The sequence below is a fragment of the Gaeumannomyces tritici genome (genome assembly GCF_000145635.1).
Source record: "Gaeumannomyces tritici R3-111a-1 unplaced genomic scaffold supercont2.1, whole genome shotgun sequence".
NCBI lineage: Eukaryota > Fungi > Ascomycota > Sordariomycetes > Magnaporthales > Magnaporthaceae > Gaeumannomyces > Gaeumannomyces tritici.
In genome coordinates, this window is record NW_008804545.1 from 3353775 (window position 1) to 3373977 (window position 20203).

Sequence of the window (20203 nt, forward strand, 5' to 3'; positions counted from 1 at the left end):
GGGTTTGCTGTCGAATGGGCAGGTCATCCCCTGGGTCGTGCGGCTGCTTCGTGCAGCCTGCAAAGTGGGGGCTAGACAGGGAGGTAAGCCCCTGGAGACTCACGGGCTGCGGCCGGAGAGTCAAAGTGCAGTGAAGTCACACAAAACCTACTCACCGGGACAGCATCATGATCAGATTTAATTTACCAGTCCTTATTGCGTTTGGATTACTTGACATCTAATTACCACCGAGAGACAGCCGGAAATATACCTTCGCAACGGAGCGCGAACAACAGGAAAAAGATAAAAGCGAGAGTAAACCGAACCCTCCTTTAATTGGCAACCGAGACGCCGATGAATGTGCATGGCACCCCTCCCATATCCATTCCGTGCACTCCTACAGCGGTATTTGCGCAGAGATGTGTCCCAGAGTTTCCAAAGACCCGTAAAGGAAAGAAAGGAATAAGAAGACGAGAAGACGAGAAGACGGGACGAAAAGAAAAAAGAGTGAGGCTGTGGCAACGAGAATGCGAAGGCAAGACAGCAAAAGAGACGTTGGCAAGGCCCGAGGAAAAGAGACGAGACAAACGGTGACTGTTCATCAGGGCATGTCATCCTCTACTAGTCGTTTTGTTGAAGCTCGAGTGTTGATGATGAGGGAATGGGGAAGATATCCTCCCCAAGAAAAAAACAAAGAAAAAGGAAGGAGAGGGGAAGAGTCCCCAACAGACCAGGACACCAAGGCTGAGTGATTAAATACAGACAAGAAGCGAACAAATGTAGCCACCATACCAAAGAAGTGATACAGTAGAGTACTTGTCAACACCAATAGCAGCCAGGGCAGAGATTGGCGCTAGTAGAAAGGTGTATAAAGGGGTCCAATTAGAAAGAAAGTGACAGAAAAAAAAACGTAACAGGAAAATGTAGATGGCGTGAGAATGCCGAGTATTGTGGTTGTTTCTTTTGTTCCTACAAGTTCCTGAGCGGACAGCGCAAGCGGGGGCGTGACACACGTGCAGACATGATTTTTTTTTCGGTCGTAAAACTTTAAAAAGCATCCTCGTCGGTCCAGTCGCTCCCGGACACGATGCGGTTGCCGTTGGCGTCGATCATGGCCAGCCCCGTGTGGGTAACGGCCGTCGGGGGCACGCCGCGAGGCCGCTTGGACTGGCTCGCCTGCGAGCGGTGATAGCTGCCGGCCTCTGGCGTCGTGTGCTGCTTGCTCCTGGCCGCCCGGAGCCTGGAGCAGTAGGCGTCCGACTCGTCCACCTCGGGCTCCGAGTTGTCGTCGTACGTCTCCCAGTTCTCCGAGCCCGAGACGGCCGTCGACGTGTTGGAGATGTGCCTCGCGTAGCCCGACTGCGCGTACTGGTTGACGTTGCGCGAGGCATGCATCATCTCCTGGCGCGAGCCTGGACGGGCGTACGGGTTTTCGTACATGTGCATCGCTGGCTGCCTGCCGTCGTCGTACACGTCGTCCGGGTCGACCGGCCTCAGGATCACACTGGCCTGCAGCTGGTTGTCGCGACCGCGAATCTCGGCCGGGGGCTCCAGGCCTGCCTCGGGCACCGCTACGAGATCGCGCATTTTTGGCGGCGGAGCACGCATCAGAGGAGGCGGGTTGCGGAAGGCATCGCCATCGCCCCTGGACTCTGGTCGCGGCCGCTCGGGAGAGTTGTTGCCGTGCTTGAGGTTCGACAGAGGCACCCGGGCAGGGATACGGGACGGGCTGCCCCTGAGAGAGCCTCCCGACGCCGTCGTTGTCGTTGTTGATGGCGCTTGCATCTGCTGTAGCTGGGGCGGGGCACGGCGTAATGTGCCGGTCGGAGTCTTTGCAGCGGCCGAGTGAGACCTTGCTGGTGCCTGTACTGGCACGGTTGTGGATTTGGTTGCACTGCTGTGTGCTCTGGCGGGAGGGGCAGCCCGGCCGGCCGCAGTCGTGGGGCGGGCTGTCAGCGCCGCGGCAGGGGCTAGGGCTCCTGGCGTCTTTGATCGCGGCGCTGGGGCGGCGGCACCAGCGGCCCGTGGCTCTGAGGCGTCGATAACGTCCAGGTACCTCTCGCCGTGGACGAGGAAGTCGCGCCCCCACTCGTCCTCCCAACTTTCCAGCGCCTTGCAGAGGTCGGCCGTGACCTTGGGGAGCTCTTTGGCAATGCGTTTGCGCATCTTCTCCTCGCGCAGCAGCTTGCCCGGGTCTCGCTTCTCCCCCTTCTGACCCCTCATCATGAGGCGCGAAGCGTCCTGACTGGACGCGGCCAGATCGTCACGCTCGGTGACCAGGGTGCGGTGGCGGTCGACCATGGCTAGGACCGGGGCGCGCTGTTCGTGTAGGACCTCCAGCCTCGAAATCTCGCGCTCGTGGGCCTCAAGTAGGGCGTCACTATAGACGTCGGAGAAGGCAGGGGTGAACTCGAGCATCTCGTCTTCTGACAGGAAGAGGGCGTCCCAGAGCTCCTGCAGCTTGAACCGGGCATCCTCGACAAACAGGTGCAGGTTCTGGCGCTTGAGCTCTGACAAGCGGCCCAGCTCATCCTCGAACTCGTTGATCTGTCGGACGCCGCAGCCACGGTTGGCGTTGAGGAACTTCTTACGCTCGTGCTCCTCGATCCCAAGCTTCTCCCACAGTGCCTCGACGGCTGCCTTGAGGTCCCTCAGGCGCTTCTCGCGGTTCTTCTTCTCGTCCGTCAGGCGGTCAAGTTTCGCACGCAGCTGGGCAATATCCTCTTCGTGAAGTCCCAGCTGCTCGGGGGCGTCGCGGTAGTACTTGACGATGGCTCCGTCCGTCTGCGCCTGCGGTGTACCCAGCTCGGCCCACAGCTGGATGATGTTTTCGCACGTGGCCTTGACGGCGGCTACACGGCGGGTGTACTCCTCGTAAACGCGGGTAAACTCATCGTCGAGCTTGTTCACGTACGACGGAGACAGACTGAAATCGAGGGGCAGCGACTGGTTCGGCCCCGTGGGTGGCAGTGAGAGCTTAACAAAGCTGGGCTCCAGGTGCAGCGAGTATGATTCGAGGGCCTGGACAAGCTCTGTGTTTATAAGGCATGTTAGTGTCATGTTCGCGCCAGTCATTGCATCTCCACCAGCGCTGGAGGGCTTGGGACCAAACTCACTCTTGACTTGTTCGAATCGGTCTCTGTGCAGCTTGCTAACGTGTTGGTGCTTCTCCTTAAGAACCTGCAGACAGCGCGTGAGCGGGTAGGTGATTTTCAGGCCGTCATCTTCATCTCCACGTGGCTTGGCATCGTCGAGAGAGCCTTCCATCTTGCGGATGGCGGATATGATATTCTCCGCCTCCTCTATCATGGCCTCCTTCTCGGCTGACACGGAATGCACCTGCTTTTGCAATGTTTCTGATAGTGCCGCGAATAGCTGTGACCAAGGGGAACTGGTTAGCATGCGGGAGAGACACGCAACGGCATACACCAACGAGAGGTGATGTCGGTCGAGAGCGTTGCGAAGCCTACCTCGGTCTCTCTGTCTTTGCGCTCATGGCTGGGGACACCAATGTGGTCGAACAGCTCGTGAAGATCCCCGATGATGGTGTTCACCTGTTGCGAGAGGTAGCTGGCGTCCATGTTTCCCCCTCTTCTCCTCGAGCTGGTGTCGTCCTCCATTGCTGCGTATAGCCCCGCGTGTCGGCAGGTGCGGGTCTGATGCGGGTGAACGAGTAGAGAGCGCGAGTGAACGTGTGAGAGTGATGTGAAGGGAGAAGCAGGCAGACAGCGCAATGCAATCTGGGTCGGTCCCTGATGCGAGGGCTAGGTAGATGGCTGATCGAGTAGTGGGTACCTCGAGCTGAGGTTCAATAGATGCGCAAGGTGGGTAGCTGTTGATGTGATGTGTCTCGGCGAGACAGGATCGTGGACGGGTGAGAGTTCGTTACAACCAGCACGCCGGCAACGCCAGGAGGACGGACGAGCGAGGCCGAGAGAGCTGTTGCATCTCATGTACGAGGGAGATGCGCTTGTGAGGAAGCAGACGCTCTGGTGGGATGCGGTGGTGTGCGGCGACGCCTGGTTCAAAAGGAATGCATGCAGGTGTGTCTCGCCTGCAAATCTGGGTTGCCATTTGTCGAGGCCCGCGAAGCACGAGGGCTGCATGACGGGGCCTGTTTTCTTTTCCCGCGCCAGATGGTTTCCGCAGCAACGCGGCCGGCCGGCTCCGCCACTAGGCTGCTTTTATGATTTTAACGTGAAACACGGCGCAAGAACATGACTGGCCCCACCCGACGCTGCCTGCCATCAAGCTTGCGCGAGCTTCTCATTGCACGACGAGGCTAATGGATCCTGTATTTTACATCGTCGTGCATGAACCTAGCCGCCCTCACCTTGCCCAAGTGGGCCTCTCGAGGACAACAACAAGGTCTGGCAGTTCGATTGCGTCGTGTTGCACCCCCCGCATGTCCGCCAAGTTCCTCCCCTAACAGAGGCGGCAGCAACACAGCATCCCAGTGACAGGCATGAGGCCTCCTCGAGAAAGATTGACTACACAACCCACCAACCATCGAGGTGAGCCAGTCACCCGCCGAGACCATTGCCTGCTAGACTAGCCTGCCTCCTTGCCTGCCTATCTATCTACCTTCAAAGTTAGGGTACCTATATGCAGGGGAGGACGCCCATAGAAAACGAAAGCCACTCCCTCCCTTCAAAGCCAGGCAAGCCAGGCGAGACCAGAACAGACCAGAGAAGGCCCTGGATGAGATCAGGCCCACCCAGCCCTAAACCAAAGCGCCCACATTACGTGCATGTCTGCACGTATGTCGCAGCGGCGGACTCGATTTGCTTGGGCGGTGGCAGGCAAAGGCCGATGCGATGTGCGGTCCGCAAGGGATGGGTCCAGCTGGGTTGGAGCTGCAGCCCGGGCAGCACAGCTGGGTCGGCTCCATGCTGCCAGGCCCACCGGCTGATTGCCCGGGCTTGATGTGTGTGTGTGCCTCAGGCTGCTATCTTCTGCCGAGGCTGGGCGTGTGCGTCGGGTCTGCAAAACGGCTCTTCGATTTTGACAGTGTGGAGACGGCCCGGCCGGACCCCGCTGAAAAATCCCTTTCTGTTTGCGTGATTTGATGCCGACGATGAGGTTTGGAGGGTGTGGAGCCTCGGCCGGCTCACAGCCGATGAGAAGACGGGCAGCTTCTGCCGTTGCGACCTGACAGGACCGACTGCCTTTGTCATGCACGTCGTCGTAATGGATGCGTATGAGAGCTTGACACGGGCGCCGGTTGGGGATATCAATTCCCAACACTCACTCTCATCTTGTCTTTTTTTTTTCTCACTGCCCTAATGTTCCCCTCGCCACCGGGGCCAGTCTCATCGTCGCCGCACCGCTGCCACTGAAGCTCCAACTGGACCCCTGTAGCAGCCCCTTTCTCGGCGCACGCGTCTCGCCCCAGCCGAGCCTCGGCCCGCCATTCCCACGCGCACGCACCCACCCGACAGGATAGTTGTGCGAGAATCTGGGGATATCGACAAGCCCACACATTCACAGGAGCGCCAACAAACAACCTTCTTTGCAAATAAACGACAGCAGCCAGTCATGACTACCTCCAAGCCCGAAATATCGTCGCTGCCCACGGGCCAGCCGGTCCCGTCTTCGACGCCGCCGGTGCCCGCGCCCAAGGGCTCGCCCGTCCCCATCACCGCCCTCCTGGCCGCCGCGCCCGCCGATCTGGACGCCTTCCTCGCCCACCTCCACAGGTGCCTGCAGACGCCCTCGGGCGTAGACGTGAGTAGTCACGCCGCTTCCTTCGCACGCACCGCGCGCCGCCCCGACGTCGACGCCGCACGGCTTTGCTGACCTCGTGGACTTGTCCGACCCTTTAGTGCGTCCTCCAGTTCGTCTGCTACGGCTCGCGCCTCTCGGCCGCTATCCTGACTGCGCTGTCCCAAAACGCGCTCCGCCGCTCTTCCCGTGAGCTCGTCGCCCTCGCCTTCGCCCTCCCTCCCCGCACTGCCGTCCTCTTCGCATCGGCCGGCCCGACCGTCCCGGCGACGGCTGCCTCGGCCCGGGCGCTGCTCGTCGCCCAGCGCCTCAAGGCGCTCTCGGGCCTCCTGAGCGAGGCCCGCGTCATAAGCCGCCTCTGGGGCCTGCTCGGCATGTACTTCTGGGCCCGCCGCCTGATCGTCGGCCTCATCAGCGCCCGCCGCCGCCCCAAGACCTCCGAGGCCGACAAGGACGCTGCCGCCGACGCCCCGCCTGCACCCTCGGCCGCCGTCGCCGCGCTGGGCTGGGTCCAGCTGGCGTCGTGCATCATATTCCAGGCGCTCGAGAACGGCGCCTACCTGTCGTCCAAGGGCGTCATGTCGTGGGAGCCGGCCAGGCAGGGCAGCGCCATGCGCTGGAGCTCGCGCTTCTGGGGCCTTTTTGTCGGCATCGAGCTCGGCAAGCTCGCCGCCGAGGCCACCCGGGACGGCGCCCGCGCCCGCGCTCCGGACTGGAGGAAAAACGTGGCCCGCTACCTGGCCTGGTCCCCGCTCATCGCCCACTGGGGCTCCGAGAAGGGTTTCATCGGCGAGATGGGCGTCGGCCTGCTAGCCTGCGTGCCCAGCATCATCCAGATGAACGACCTTTGGAAATCCACGGCAGCGACTGCATAGTTGGCGCCATCCGTTGCTTGTCTACTAGCCTTGTTTCTTTTTTCTTCGTCCCCACTTGACTAGGTTTTCTGCCGCACGGAGCCTCGTCATCCACCCAGAACAGTTTGATTTCGCAACTCATAGAGAAGGGGCGGCAGCAAATCCCACATATGATTCTTCAGCTTCTTTAAACTAACTTTACGAATCTATTACCCCATTTCTTCCTCGGGCGGGAAGTTTCTTGTTCAGCTCATTTCCTGCCATCCCGACTTTTCTTCGCTGATCCCTTTCGTCGTCGTGTCTCTGGGGAACCGCTTGATTTTTGGCCCGTTCTTTTTGTTGGCACTGTGCGCGACATTTGAGTCTCAGAAATACATTAAACAGAATGGAGGCTGTCTCCAGGCACATCTGCAACCGCTCCAAGGCAGGCTGCAGGAAAGCCGTGTTATCTCCTGGCCCCCATTATTGGTGGCGCAGGCGCCGGAACCGATTTGGTTCCGTGCGGATCGCGCTCTTGGTGCCTAATAGGGTTTCCCTGGTCCCCCATCTGGGGAACCTCACAATCCGCCCTTCTCAGGGCACGACCCCCTCTATGACGAGCAGGCCGACGGCAGACGCCCATGCAAGGACCGCCATCGGGTTGATGAGTAGCGCGTGTTGCGCCCCGGCCACCACGACGGGATCGAATGGGCTTCCGCCACCTCTTTGGCCACCCTGGCCTGGCGTCTGTGGAAGAGCTGTCGCCGTCTCCTGTGGCCTCCGTGTGCTGGTTGTTGCGGGAGTCCCTGTCGGTAGAGGCGTCACGGGGGTCCCGTTCTCTGAAGACCCGCTTGACGATAGCGGCGGCGGTATGACTGGCGTCACCGGTATCGGTGTGAGACTCGGTGAACCTCTCGACGTCGTTACAGACGTCGCCACAGAAGTCGTTATAAAAGTGGACGACAGTGGTGGTTGTGATGGTGGCGGTATCCTGCGCGTTGATGTGGTGGCAGGAGGTGGTGGTAATATCGACGTCGACGGCGGCAGCACCAACCTCGTCGTGATGCTGGTCGTCTGCGGCGGCTGCAGGCCCCGGCCGCACAGCGTGTCGACGAGCGAGCCCTGCAGGGCGGCGCGCAGGACCGATCCGGCGGGCACCGACGCGCCGTCGCACACGATCTGGAGCGTCGTCTGCATCAGACCCAGCGAGCGCACGCACCTCGAGCCGCACCCGCTCCCGGCCGTGAAGTCGGACTGCGAGCACCCCGCGAGGGGGCTCCTGTTGTAGGCCATGATGCAACCCAGCGGCACGTTGGTGGACGCAATGGACTGGAAGTCGGAGAGCGTCAGGGCCGAGACCGACGAGGCCATGAGGAGGACGGCTTGGGCGAGCAGGGTCGACGGCCTGATTGAGCAAGTGCTTTTTGGCACCATTTTTTCTTTTTTTTTTTGGTAGCGTGCGTAGCTCGCAATAGTGGCCGACAGCGGGGAACAGCTGCGTGGTCCGCCCACGTCTCCTCAACGGCTATCGTCCGTCTCCTCCTCCTAGCCCTAGTGCTTTTCGTTGTTTGTCCTTGCTCGTCGTGGTTGTATGTCGATCTGTCACTTGCTTTTTTCCTCGACTCCCTCGTTCGTTCTCCGTGGTCCCTTGCTAGCTCGCGGGTCGACAGATGGTGTAGAATGTACTTTCTTTTTCGTTTCTCTGTGGCAATGTTGATAATTCCAAAAAGCGGCTTTGATCAGTTCGTGTGGGGTCGTTGGGAGCCTAGACCTTGGGATCGGGCGTGGTGATGATCAAAGAAGAAAATCCAGGATTCATTAGTACGATCGATATCTGGGGGTGGCACAGCCCGGCCTCCATACGAGGAACGGCGAGATATAAGCTAAGGAAGAGCAACCAGACGTCAGACTCGCCCGGCAGGGCAGGCCCTGTCGCAGGGGGAAGCAGCCCGTGAGGCTCGCCATGGCCGCGCACGGAAGGCAGGGTTGGCAGGAGCCTGACTGATGGGATGCCCCCTAGCCGATCGTCGGAAAGGGCGGGTCCTACCGTGCCTGACATGTTCGAGTTGGATGTGCTGGCCCATCGGCTGGACCCCCTGGACGGCTGGCGGGAGCGTCGGCCCAGGGCCCTGGTGCGGACAGGGGTGGACCAAAACGCGAGTTGTGTCAGAGCTTTGGGTGAAAGGTCTGTGTGGCTGCTGGATGGCGGCCCTCCCGAGCTCGGCGGCAATCAAAAAGAGAGCAGTCGGACCAGTCGCGTGGGCGAAGATAAGAAGATGGTGGGGTGATTGGGATGAGAGACGGAGTGGGCAGCGAAAATCCAGAGCCGAATCATTACACAGTAGCCCCGACTACAGCCCGCGCAGAGCATGTCCAATCGGGCCATCAGTTCGGGTGCCCATCATGGATACAGCTCTTGAGGTGGTTGTACTGCGTAGAGGTACCTGCCTGCTTGCTACCTACTACAACTGCCTCAACTCCAGCCCGTCAAACATACATGCCTTGGCCTGCCACGCTTTGACAGACAGCTCAGGCATTTCAATTCCCACGTTTTTGGCGATCAGACACGGGCCAATAGGTAAACCCCCTCTCGGGCCAAGGGGACGGTTGGAGGGGGAGCAAGAAACAAGGAAGAAGAAACAAGCCGCGCTGCTTGCCACCCTATCAGCAGCAGCCCAAGAAACAAGACAATGGTTCTTCTTGGATGGAGCCCCCCCATCGGCATCGGGTTCCCGACATTGTGGACGGCGGATTTGCCAGACAATCCTGCATGGATGTTTCAAGAGTAGGTAGTGTGTTGTGAGTGGCGGTTCGTGGTCGCTTGCCTACTTTGCCCGCCTACCTACTTGCCTGCCCGGGCCACCACGTCGCCAAGCAGGTCCCTAATAAGGTTGCCGATCGACGCGCTGGACTGCCAGCCCGTTTTCCCCCATCGAGTGCGACGGTGCTGCGTGCGCGCGCGCGCACGAGGCCGGGAAGGGTTTAGGTTCCAAAACGGGTGGCTCCCGTCCAGCCGATCGACAGCGGGCCTGTGATCCCCACTGCGGCTGCTTGGGAATGAAACATAGCGTCCTGTTTCAGGCGCAGGGGGGGGGGGGGGGGCTGCAGATTGCCACGAACTGGGCACTCATTCTCTGTGGAGGAGTGGGAGGCCAGGAGGCCAGCACGCCAGCCAGCGTGCGTGTCATGGAGGGAAACTCTTTGGATCAGCGCGTGACTACAGGGCGTGCGCCCCTCTGGTTGTAGTCTTGGGTCCTTCACAAGGTACACAGGTAGGTAAGTATAGGTACTTAATAGGTGGCCCAGAAGCCAGCTCCTGCGAGAAATCTATTTTCCAGAGGCCTTTGGTACAAACTTGGCTGCATGATGCGAAGCTATGCAGCCTGCAGCCAATCGGATTGACCACTTGATCGTGTGAATATCATGTGATCTCAAAGTGTAGATTCAAGCCGAAACTAACAGGCCGCCTCCTTCCAGCATGCAATGCTCAAGTCAAATGTCCAGCTGGGAGGGAAGCGTCTGGCGAAAAGGAAAAGGGCAAATAAAATGAATCTAGTTGTCCTGACGTCTGCATTGGCTGGAACAATGCAGAGAGATGTCGAGGCACGATACGCACAGAGGCCAGGTACAGGTACAGTATACAAGTATGCTCCCAAACAACAATCAAGACACCAAAAACGCCGCCTTCGAGGCTTCTACAAGCGTACACGTCTACGACTGCTTCTCTCCGGTTTCTTCTCCGGCGAACTCGTCCCAGTCGTCCCAGTCACGGTCGGCCCCTCCCCCGATCTTCCGGCCGATCCAGATACCGACCGCCGTGGTGACGCTGGCAACCAGGAACCATCCCTCGAACCACTGTTGATGTGAAATGTCAGTACTCGTTATAGCGAAGGCGCGCTTCCGTCCGATACTACCGCCCACGGTCTGGCGGCAGAATCATGACTTACACGATCGACAAAGCCGGGCTCGAGCGCACTCTCCAGCACGTCACCCACGGCGCTCGACACCTCCTTGGGAAGACTGCCCCTGAGCAGCAGAGCCGCGCTGATGACGTAGGTCGCCGCCACCTGCCCCACCAGCAGGGCCAGGTTGGCCTGGGCCTGCAGCAGGACCCCGGGGGCCCACTTTGTGAAGAGGTGCAGCGTCTGCAGCACCGAGTTGAGGGACGCGGCCAGGATGACGCCCGACAGCAGGAACGAGATCTGCCGGGCCCAGGCCAGCTGGTCCAGCTTAGGGTCCCAGTGCCGGGCCAGGAGGCCGAGGAAGCGGCTGATGGGGTCCGACGACGAGAAGGATGCACCTGGGTAGTATGCCCGCCTGAGCGTGGCCATGGTCGTGGCTAGGATCCTGTAGACACAGTAGAGCGCAAAGATGTACGACGACAGCGCCATAAGACGGCCCAAAAATGTCCCATCACGCGCGTGGCTGGCCTGTCTGCTCCGTAGTGCGGCCACGCCCGATGACAACCTCGATTCCATCGACTCGAGCCCCGAAATCTCCATCTGCAGCGCCTTGATCTCGCCCGCGTCACCTCCGCCGCCGCCCATGCTCTTGATGGAACCCACCAACTTGCCCACCAGCCCGGAAGCCCCGCCGGGCGAGATTGGCGAGCCGTCTGGCGTGCTCGATGAGGCGGCGACCTTGCGCTGCAGCGATCGCAGACGGTGGCGTTTGGCAGCCAGAAGCTCGGCCGTCGCATCAACTCCGGCCTGTTTCCTTGCGACCACGGCATCCGTGACCGGACGGCGCCTGTGCGTCCTGCTGTCTGTGAGTAGATGCCACGGTGACGAGACGCTGGCAAACCCGGAGAGCAGCGCCATGAGGGATATTCCGATAACACCGATCCTCTCGAGGCACGCCCGGGAGACGTCTTGGGCGCTTGCGGCCGACAGGTCCGGAAATACGGATCCTGGGCTCCAGCCAATGCCACCCCGCGTGCCCATCGAGGCACCGGTGCTGTCGAAGCTGACCACCTCATCCCGAGCGTAGACGTACGTCTCGTCGGGGGCGGGGACTGCCATGCCCAGGGACCAGAACACGAAGAGCCAGGCGCCAAAGGCCGAGAAGAGCAGGACCCAGGGCATGCGCGGGATGCGGCCCTTGGCCGAGCGCTGGAACGACCACCCCGCGCCGGTGATGACGGACTGGAGCTCGAGGAACGGGATCAAGACGATGAGGAGAAGCATGAGAGTGGGGACCGTGAAGCGGAGAGCGGTGGCGCGGGCGCCAGGGTCGACCAGGTCCGAGATCTCGGCCAGGATCAGCTGGGCGAGGACAGCCGAAAGCCCAATGGTGGCGGCAAAGGTGGCGGCGGCGACGCGGCGGCGGAGGCTGCGGGCGCCGTGCTCGACGTGGCACTGGCGCAGGGCGGCCGGGGCCGAGGCCGGCAGGATGTGGTCGTGGCCGTCGTCGCGCGACCTGTCCTGGACGCGCGACAGGAGCGGGAACACGTGGCGCGCGACGAGGAAGCTGACGGCGGCGAAGGTGCCGACAAAGGGCGACAGCGACACGGCCTTCGCGAGGCCCGCGCCCGGGGGCGGACCGGCCGCGCAGGCGTCGTCGCCACAGCTGATGGCCATGGGGGTCGCGCAGATGGCAGCAGTGGGCGTCACGATGCCCTCGGAGGGTGACTCGATGCCTAGCAGTACCTAGGCAATGATGATGCGTCCCAGCGACACGTGACCAGGCAGATGGGTGACTTCGTTGTCGCTCAGAGCTGAGCACTCGACCACAGCCTCGGAGTCATGACCCGCGTTTGGTCTCCTTGTTGCCAAAGTGCGGCGGCCAAGTTCTCCAGCCTTGTTTTTCTCGGAATCTAGGAGGGCCTCGGCTCGAGCTAAGGTAGGATCGAAGCGTGCTTGGATGAAGGTGCTGTCCAAAGTCGTTGTGTTGTTGAATTGAGTGGGTGCTGGATAAGCATGGGTCAGGCAGAAGCGCTCCAGGTACCTCGGAACGCTGAGGTAATCGACCACCCCACTCGATGGGGGCAGTTGCCTGCAGGCTTCACCTAGGTAGCGACTCCCGCCAGGGCCTCGAGACCACCTAAGACGGCCAGGATTTTAGTGTGCCGTCTGAGGACCTGCAACCCGGCATCCAACCGCCCGAGCCGCAAACTGCGATCCTGGCTATAGGTCAGTTCTCGAAAGAATTTGAGAAATCCGCCATGAGCTCCAGACGCAAACCGGTACAGTACCTTCCAACGCTCAAATCTTGGAAAAGCTGAGAAGTTCGGGCACGCAGCTCCAAGCTCTCATCACGGTGGGTGCGGATCGGGCAGGAATGATCCGTTCCTCAGAATGATAATAATCAACCCCATCCAACTCTATGAAAGCAAGTCATTATCAGTGAGAGAAGTTACTTGGCATACATACTTATCGACGCTCAATCAAATCATTGATCGTGTACTGTTTGATGTCTTTCATGCCCCAGGCCAGTTTCACCCATGCGACTTGAGGATATACATGTGCTTTGTTGGATTATTCGCATGCTTTTAGTGAAGTATGCTCTTCCGGTGGTAACGAATCCTGCTACCACAACCCGCTGTACATTTCCCAACGCTAATTTCCAGGCCTTGGGATGTGGAGGAAAAAAAAGAGAGAAAAGCAGAACACGCATGTGATCTGACAGCGATAATCGGACTGCAGCCATAACATACAGAGGATTGTGTCAACGGGTATACCATATGTGGCACGCATAAGTAAGCATGCAATGCGAAATGCCATCACGACCCATTTCCGTCTCCGTCCATGGTCTGGAGATTGTATCATTTGCTGGAGCTCGCACCGCCGCCCTCATCATCGTCGTCTTCGTCGTCGTCTACCGGATGCTCGCGCAAGGCAGCCGCCTCGGCGACCTCCATCTGGTGCAGCTTTGTCTTCTTGATCTTCTGGTCGGGGTCTCTGTTGTGCGTCTGCTGCAGCATCTGATGACCCGATATGACCTCGAACTCTTCGTCATCGTCGTCGTCGTCGTCACCGCTGTCCTCGTCGTCGCTACCGCCCAAGGTCGAGGGTGGGGCTGGAATGGAACCGCTAGCTGCGCCACTGGCGGCCCCGCCTTGAGGCCTGTCGGCGAGATGAAGAGGCGACGGAAGGCTCTGGGACCGCGGGTGCATCCGCGCTCCCAGGTCCATGCCTTTGACGGTCGGGTCGAAGGCGCTGGGGAGCCCAATGGCGGCAGCCACCCTGTGCGCCTCCTCATCGCCCGATAGTTTCGCCTCCAGCTCGTACAAGCTGCTATTCTCACTGTCTGCCTCGTGCTTACCTCTGTTTGCAGCAAGCATAGACGCATAACTCTGCCGGCTGGGGTCGTGGATTCGCTTCTCCTTCTTCTTCTTACGTTTATCAATATCCCTGACCACGACCGTTGGCACAGGCGAGTACTGAAGACAATATTTCGAAAACGAATTCCTAGTGTTGACGAGGCCTTGGATGCCGCCAAGAGATCGGCCGCGAGTGCCGACGACCAGCATCGAGGGCTGGTAGACGTGGATCTAGCGTGCAGAAAGGCAATCCAGTCAGCCATTTCCAGTCCATCCGACGGACCAACGGACGTGTTTGCGCACCAGCTTCTGGAAGATTTCGTGCAGCTTCCCCACTGCGTACTCCAGCTTGATGCTGATGGCGCAGTCGGGGGGTATCTTAAGCTTGATGCGCTCGACCATGGCCTCAGCTTTGGCCTTGTAGTTCTTATCGTCACGATGGTCTCGCTCCGACACGTGGACGCAGACTACTTCGTCGCCATCCTCGGCATACTCCTCCAGCAGCCATTGAAGCGCATAGTCGGAGTAGGCATGCTGGTCGATGCCGACCATCATGGTGCGCGACCGCCTCTTTGGCTGGTACCCATCGTGGGAGAGGTTGATGGTGTACCCCAAGGTGTTGTTTTTGGTCGACTCGCCAACTGGGATGTTGTCAAATGACACGTGCTGCCGAAATCTGTGCGAGGAACCGCTTTCCGTTAGCACAGCCATCAATCTGGCAGGGCAGTTTGTCTTGTGAATGCGCAACTCGTCGGCATGAGCAGCCAGGCAACGTTTGTGTTTCGAGATCGCAGGATGTGAAAAGGAACGGTGAGAGTCACGAGCCTAGGATTGAATCTGGTGCCCCGCAGGAAGAAACATCAAAAGAGAAATGAGCGGGTTTGAAAGGCGGGGGACGAAATGGAGTGAAGCAAGCCAGGTGGATGGTGGCACGACGATGGGGGCAGGGGTTAAAGGAGAGAAAAAAAAAAGGGGGGGTCTGCCCAAATTCTCTAGCGAACACAGCTCAGCAGCATTGATTTGATGGATGCTTGCTGTGAGAGGCCCCTGCTCAGGCAGGTGGTGGAACCTAGGGCTGGAATCGTGGAATCGAGACTGTCAACTGTCGTGGACAAATGTGCCCGCGGTCAATTGATCGCCTGATGTCAGGGTGATTAGGCGGTATGCTTGAAGGCAAAGACCTGAAGGCTTGTGCGGTGATGGATGTCCCGTCATCCAACTTGCCAACGGCAGCTTCGGATAAAGTTCAAGTCTTGCAGTGGGCAGCAGCGTAGGGGCTTGGTCAACCGGCAGCAATTTGCTAAACTTTCTTCCCACGGACCGCCACAGAAGCATCCATGTGAGAATATGTCCTGGGGCTGCCGCTCTCCATCGTCTTCTCTTGTCCGCCTTCTGACACTAGCACAGGATGCATATTATCGCTGGCACTGGACCACCAACTCGTTTCGTCGGTCCCTGCCGCGCTGCCTAGCCACTTGGGGAGCGATGGTGGGTCGGGGAACGCTCCTCGTCGTGCTGGCTTCTCAGGAGCACTGGGGTTCCCTGCACTAGCACGCCCAGCCCAGCCCCGCTTGGGGCTCTCGGGCGACTTTTCTGCTGTCATCGACACAGCCTCGCTGCAACGGACCTCACGGACACGCGGCAACTGGCAACATGTGACACCAGAGACTTTGTGAGACGACCGTGGCAGATATGGCGAGTCTAAAAGGGAAAGGGGGTTCCGAAATTGAAGAACCTGGCAGTCATGTTCGGGAGCCATGACTAGAGACAGGCGACAGCAAAGACGGAGGAAGGTGGGACGAAGGGTGGGCAAACAGGGCTGGACGGTGAACAGTGCCTAGACCTCGCGGGCGCGACGCATCTTACCTCACTGGCATTGGCGACGAGGTCCGATGGCGGTAGGAGCCCGTCGGCCTCTGGATGCCCTGGGGAAGCGCTGGGTTCGCAGGTCGGAGAAATGAAACCGATGCGACCGACGACTTTGTCGACGACTCCAGCTCCGCCGACGCCTGCTCGCTACTGCGACTAGAAGGAGCGCAGCTGCTATCGGGCGCCAAGCTGCCGCCCTCGGTGGTATGCGAGGTGTTGCTCGCCGTCACCGGCTGCTTGGACGCGACTGATGGGCCCGCCATGGGCCCGAAGGCGTCGCTTGGTCGCTGATCGACACCAGCCGCGTCGATGATCCTCGGTGGGAAGTAATCAGCACCAGCTCTCTTTGGGTCTGCATTCGGTGGGTGCGATGACGGTGAGATGTCCGAGTCTGGGGTCCGCCTCGCGCCAGCGTGGGGGCTGGCGGGCATGATGTCGGTCGTCGTCTGGCTGGTCTGTTGGTATGCTGGTATCACTGTTTTGGGGAGATGGGCAGCTGTTCAATCGGTGGTCTAGTCTTGGTGGAGGTGGCGGGCTTCTTCAGAGGGAGGGGCGTTGCTGTTTTTTTTTTTTCTTGGCAGGGCGCCTGGCTGTGACCAGCCTAGCCTTATGTTGTCGTCGCGCGTTTCTGCTCCCTGTGCCTCCAAGGGCCGCCACGAAATCTTATGCTATGCCATGCATTTATGAGCGAGCGGGCGGGCAGATATGAGGCCCTCTCGGGTGGTTTGGCAGCTTGTCCTAGGTGCCAGCCTGCCAAGCAGCTCGCCAGGTGGCCAAGCCAGCTCGCTGCCGCTTACCGGCCTAGGGCGGGGCGGTGATGGCGGCAGTATTGAACTAAGTGTGTTTTCGGGTGGAGGTGCGAGGCTCGAAGCGGCCCTGGCTGTGTACTGGCGCCAAGGCTATGATGGGCTGAAAAATGAAGACAGATGAGCCCTGTAGACGGTGTCAATGGTTCACCTGTGATACGGTGCGGTGGCCGTCTTTGCTGTCGAGCAATCAACCGATGTCAACTGTAGGCGCGTCTGGGGCGCGTCTTGGCGTCGGGTCCCAAAGTCGGGGTCACTGGGTGAGCTCAGCCACCGCCTAATGGGGCAACCATTGATTGATGGAAGCCGCGGGCAGCGCTCCCAGCTGAATCAGGTGGTCCCCCGCCCAGATTGAGAAGGTGAAAATGTGTGTGCAAATGTATATGTTGGCTGGTTGCTCTGTCGTGTTGCCTTGCTCGTCCGCATCTGGATGTTGCGACAGGAAACAGTGAGCAGTTGCTGATCTATTATCCTCGTCGATGCCCGCCCTTGGCCGTGGCAAGGGATCATGATTGCACATACGGGGCAGCAAAATCAATTGGATGCCACCACCTCGCCTGCCGATCTCCAGCATGCTCCCATTCTATCCGTTTGCCCTCCGCCCGCCATTATTGGCCTCTTGTCACCCGTCATACCGGGCTGATATCAGGCTGTGCCAAGAGGCGCGAGGGCAACCTGCCCCGGCGGCCAAGGAGGAGCGTACAGTTCCGACACCATCATCCTCACTGAGGTCGCTCTCTTTCCCACCTGTTTATTTCTTGTATCCCTTCATACTCCCCATATATTTTCTTATTTCCCATCCCGTGCCCGCTTGCTTCCCCTTATCCAACCTGGTGTTGTAATCCACAACCTGGTATATGACAATAAGGGAGCGAATGATTATGTGGAAAGATAGGGAGTATCGGAGAAGCAGAGGCGACAGACACCACATCCGCCGCCTCACAAGCAGCAGCATCACAGCAAGAAGGTAAGATTACTACGGTAACATTGGATTGTGCGCACCTGTTGCATGGGGGAATGATGATGCCATCCATGGTTGGCACATCATGCTCATGCACGCCCAAGATAAGAAGCCGGAAATCTGCATCCCGCCTGGGAGACAGCCGGAGCCAGAGCCAACCAATAGATTCCCAGGCTGGAGGCACGAATTTTGCCTGCTCGCTTGATCGTCAGCCCCGAGGCGGCCAGTCAAGCGCGTGTTTCTACACCGCCATCCGGAGCACGCAATCGTCAAAGCCCGCGAGCATGGTGAGGATGCCCAAGACCCGGGGTGTGCACAGAAAACCAAAATAGAGCCATCCCTTCTTCATATACTGGATTCCTAATCGCCCACATACATTCGTCGTTGGCACACGTACGGGTGTCTTGTATGTTTTCTTCCATCACAACCTGTCCTGTAACCACCGGAAGTCGTGGCCACATGGCGCGCGTGCAACCGATACGACTTTTACCCTCGTAGCAGCTCGTGTAGGGCCCTGATACACGATACACGGCGCAGCCCATCCCACCGATCCTTTGTTGGCCCCAACACCGAGACGCCATAAGCCAACGCACATTCGGCCCAGCCACACCGGTGGCGGGGCTTCTAGAGAAAAAACAAGGAAAGGAGAAAAGTCTCAAAAGACCCGACAATGTCCGCAAGAGAGACTGCAGATTAGACTTGAGAAAGGAGCAATGCGTGGACCCGTCCGTCGGGGCAGCAATGTCACGCCACTCGATACTTGATTCCCAGTGGCCGGCGGCGATGCGCCGTCGCACTTCTGGTAGAGCTTGGTGTGGGACGATAGACCGAAAATATGAGCCCATCTCGGTGAAAATTGTACCTATATCACACTCAAAGGTAGGTGCGCGAGAGGTTTCGGAGGTACCAGTCCACTAGCTTCCTGCCGACCTTGGCCTCGGATATGTGGATCAGGTCCTGTCGTAGGTTATTTTATTAGCATTCAATATCGGCCGTGAGCTTAGACAAATGGGAGAACAGGGAAGATGGAAGGGGGAAAGGAAGAAACGTACGCCCTGCATAGCATAGTCCAGGTCGCTGACGTTGACGAGTTCGCCATCTAGTAGCGCGTGGTCGGTCCAGCGAAGTTGCTTGGTTCGCTGTTTGTTGACCAGCAGCCATGAGCGGAGCTCCTCCGGCTTCACCGACAGGAAGCCAGCCAGCTTCTTGAGATCCATAGTGGTGTACAGGCGCAGGTACGACTTGACGGTGGGACTCCACATGTTGGTCTTGACCTCGTCCATGAAAACGGACAGGTGGTGCTCCACGGGGTCCACATTGGCCTCTGGGTTGTCAAAGTCTGGGGGCACGGGAGAGATGAACTTGGGGCAGGCGGCCCGGAAAAGCTCCTCGTAGATGGGCAGGGATTCGGGGCCACCCCTCTGCAGCTTCAGCAGCTGGTCACCATACTTGTCGCGTAGCGCCGTGTGGATGGTGTCGTCCAGACGGGTGGGGTGGAATGCGACGCAGATGGCGATCAGGGCCAGCATCTGGTCGTTCTTCTTGCTGATCGAGTCGTATTGCGCGTTCTTCTGGAAGTTCTTGGTCCGAGAGACGTAGACCAGAATGTGGCTGAACATGCGGATCGCATCGGCGTAGCGGCGGATCATCATGTAGGAGAAGCCGACGTAGTAGTACGTCGTGAAATGCGCGGCCATGACGCGAGCAAACATGGCCTTCTTGTTCAGCTCGATGTCGTCGAGCGTCCTCAGAGCCAGGCTAAAATCGCCGAGAAGGCAGTGAACCCGCAGGAGGCCGATGATGGAGAAGTACCCCAGCATCCGGTACAGGCTCTTGTTGCCGTACTCGCCGGCGACAGTCATGGGGTCCTCGTTGCGCTTCATGGCGGCCAGCTGCTCGAGAATCTGGGACCGTTGAATGAGCGAGTAGAGCACGTTGAGGACGCTGTAGCAGCCCCATGTGTTTGGGTTGTCGCGGAGGACTTGCGCCTCCTCCTCGTTGTTGGCCTGTCGGGCTATCCGCATCCTGTACGAGGAGAACGAGTTGAACTGGTAGATGAACTCGTCGATGACATCCCACGCCCAATAGTACTGTGCGCGGCGCCGGATGGTCAGTTATTGGGCTCATGGGATTGGCAGGTGTGACGCGGCGGGGGATGGCAGGGGGACGCCAACAAGATTTGGAACGGGATTAAAGGGTAGGGCAGGGTAGGAATCTACTGACAGACGGCGGCTCGAGATCTACAGGACCGTCCGAGTTGAGGATGAAGTGGAACAGGCTGCAGTACTGGTCGTAGCTCTGGAACTTGACGTCGAGCGGCGCCGAAAAGTCCAAGGGCTGGGCAGCGGCAACTAGACGCTCCTGGATGTCGTTGGCTTGCTGCGCCATCGACATCTCGCCGTCCTCCATGCCGTCCTCGTACTGGACCTGCTCGCGGTAGTCGGCGACCAAGGCCTCCTCCTCGACGTCGCTGTCGTCGCCCAGGCGCGGGGCGCCGTTTTGGTATGCGCTCATGGTGGGCAACCAGGATCCGTCCTCCCCCGAAGCCCAAGATGCTGTGGGTGTGTGGTGTTGCGACGCTTGGTCGAGAGGCAGGAGAGGCGAACTGAGGCAGTTCCCACAAGAATAAAGAGGAAACGAAACTCGGTAGAGGTGTAGCCAATCCCAAAAACGGGGTTGCCGATTTTGACACTATTTTGGGTTTTTTCTTCTTTTTCTCATAAAGTCAGACAGGTGGTTGTGCTGTCTGGCCCCGCCAATGTGGATCCTC

At 59.2% G+C, this 20203-nt stretch overlaps 6 protein-coding genes across 7 annotated transcripts; 1 reads left to right on the forward strand and 5 right to left on the reverse strand.

Annotated features, from left to right (window-relative positions):
- Positions 1–171: 171 nt before the first annotated feature.
- Positions 172–4044, reverse strand: GGTG_01044 (hypothetical protein). The gene is made up of 3 exons (XM_009218801.1): positions 3450–4044; positions 3096–3354; positions 172–3011 (listed from the first exon to the last, which is right to left on the reverse strand). The coding sequence occupies exons 1-3, from the start codon at positions 3597–3599 to the stop codon at positions 1027–1029; spliced, it is 2394 nt and encodes a 797-aa protein (XP_009217065.1). The 5' UTR covers positions 3600–4044; the 3' UTR covers positions 172–1026.
- A 1101-nt stretch (positions 4045–5145) lies between these two features.
- On the forward strand, positions 5146–8336 carry GGTG_01045 (hypothetical protein). Its single transcript, XM_009218802.1, has 2 exons — positions 5146–5706; positions 5805–8336. Exons 1-2 carry the CDS (start codon positions 5518–5520, stop codon positions 6576–6578), a joined length of 963 nt encoding a protein of 320 aa, XP_009217066.1. The 5' UTR covers positions 5146–5517; the 3' UTR covers positions 6579–8336.
- On the reverse strand, positions 6710–8836 carry GGTG_01046 (hypothetical protein). Its single transcript, XM_009218803.1, has one exon. The coding sequence runs from the start codon at positions 7968–7970 to the stop codon at positions 7131–7133; it is 840 nt and encodes a 279-aa protein (XP_009217067.1). The 5' UTR covers positions 7971–8836; the 3' UTR covers positions 6710–7130.
- A 961-nt stretch (positions 8837–9797) lies between these two features.
- GGTG_01047 (G protein-coupled receptor) lies at positions 9798–12436 on the reverse strand. The gene is made up of 2 exons (XM_009218804.1): positions 10484–12436; positions 9798–10391 (listed from the first exon to the last, which is right to left on the reverse strand). Exons 1-2 carry the CDS (start codon positions 12113–12115, stop codon positions 10248–10250), a joined length of 1776 nt encoding a protein of 591 aa, XP_009217068.1. The 5' UTR covers positions 12116–12436; the 3' UTR covers positions 9798–10247.
- Positions 12437–12929: 493 nt separating this feature from the next.
- Positions 12930–16764, reverse strand: GGTG_01048 (the record flags this gene model as incomplete). 2 transcript variants are annotated; one of them, XM_009218805.1, is made up of 3 exons in its annotated part: positions 15664–16764; positions 14101–14473; positions 13300–14028 (listed from the first exon to the last, which is right to left on the reverse strand). In XM_009218805.1, the coding sequence occupies exons 1-3, from the start codon at positions 16095–16097 to the stop codon at positions 13300–13302; spliced, it is 1536 nt and encodes a 511-aa protein (XP_009217069.1). In that variant the 5' UTR covers positions 16098–16764. The 2 variants fall into 2 exon arrangements, with proteins under 2 accessions (XP_009217070.1, XP_009217069.1); XM_009218806.1 differs by lacking the exon at positions 15664–16764 and having other exon boundaries at positions 12930–14028; positions 14101–15394.
- A 1010-nt stretch (positions 16765–17774) lies between these two features.
- GGTG_01049 (eukaryotic translation initiation factor 3) lies at positions 17775–20181 on the reverse strand. Its single transcript, XM_009218807.1, has 3 exons — positions 19657–20181; positions 18486–19523; positions 17775–18390 (listed from the first exon to the last, which is right to left on the reverse strand). Exons 1-3 carry the CDS (start codon positions 19945–19947, stop codon positions 18307–18309), a joined length of 1413 nt encoding a protein of 470 aa, XP_009217071.1. The 5' UTR covers positions 19948–20181; the 3' UTR covers positions 17775–18306.
- Between the last annotated feature and the right edge of the window lie 22 nt (positions 20182–20203).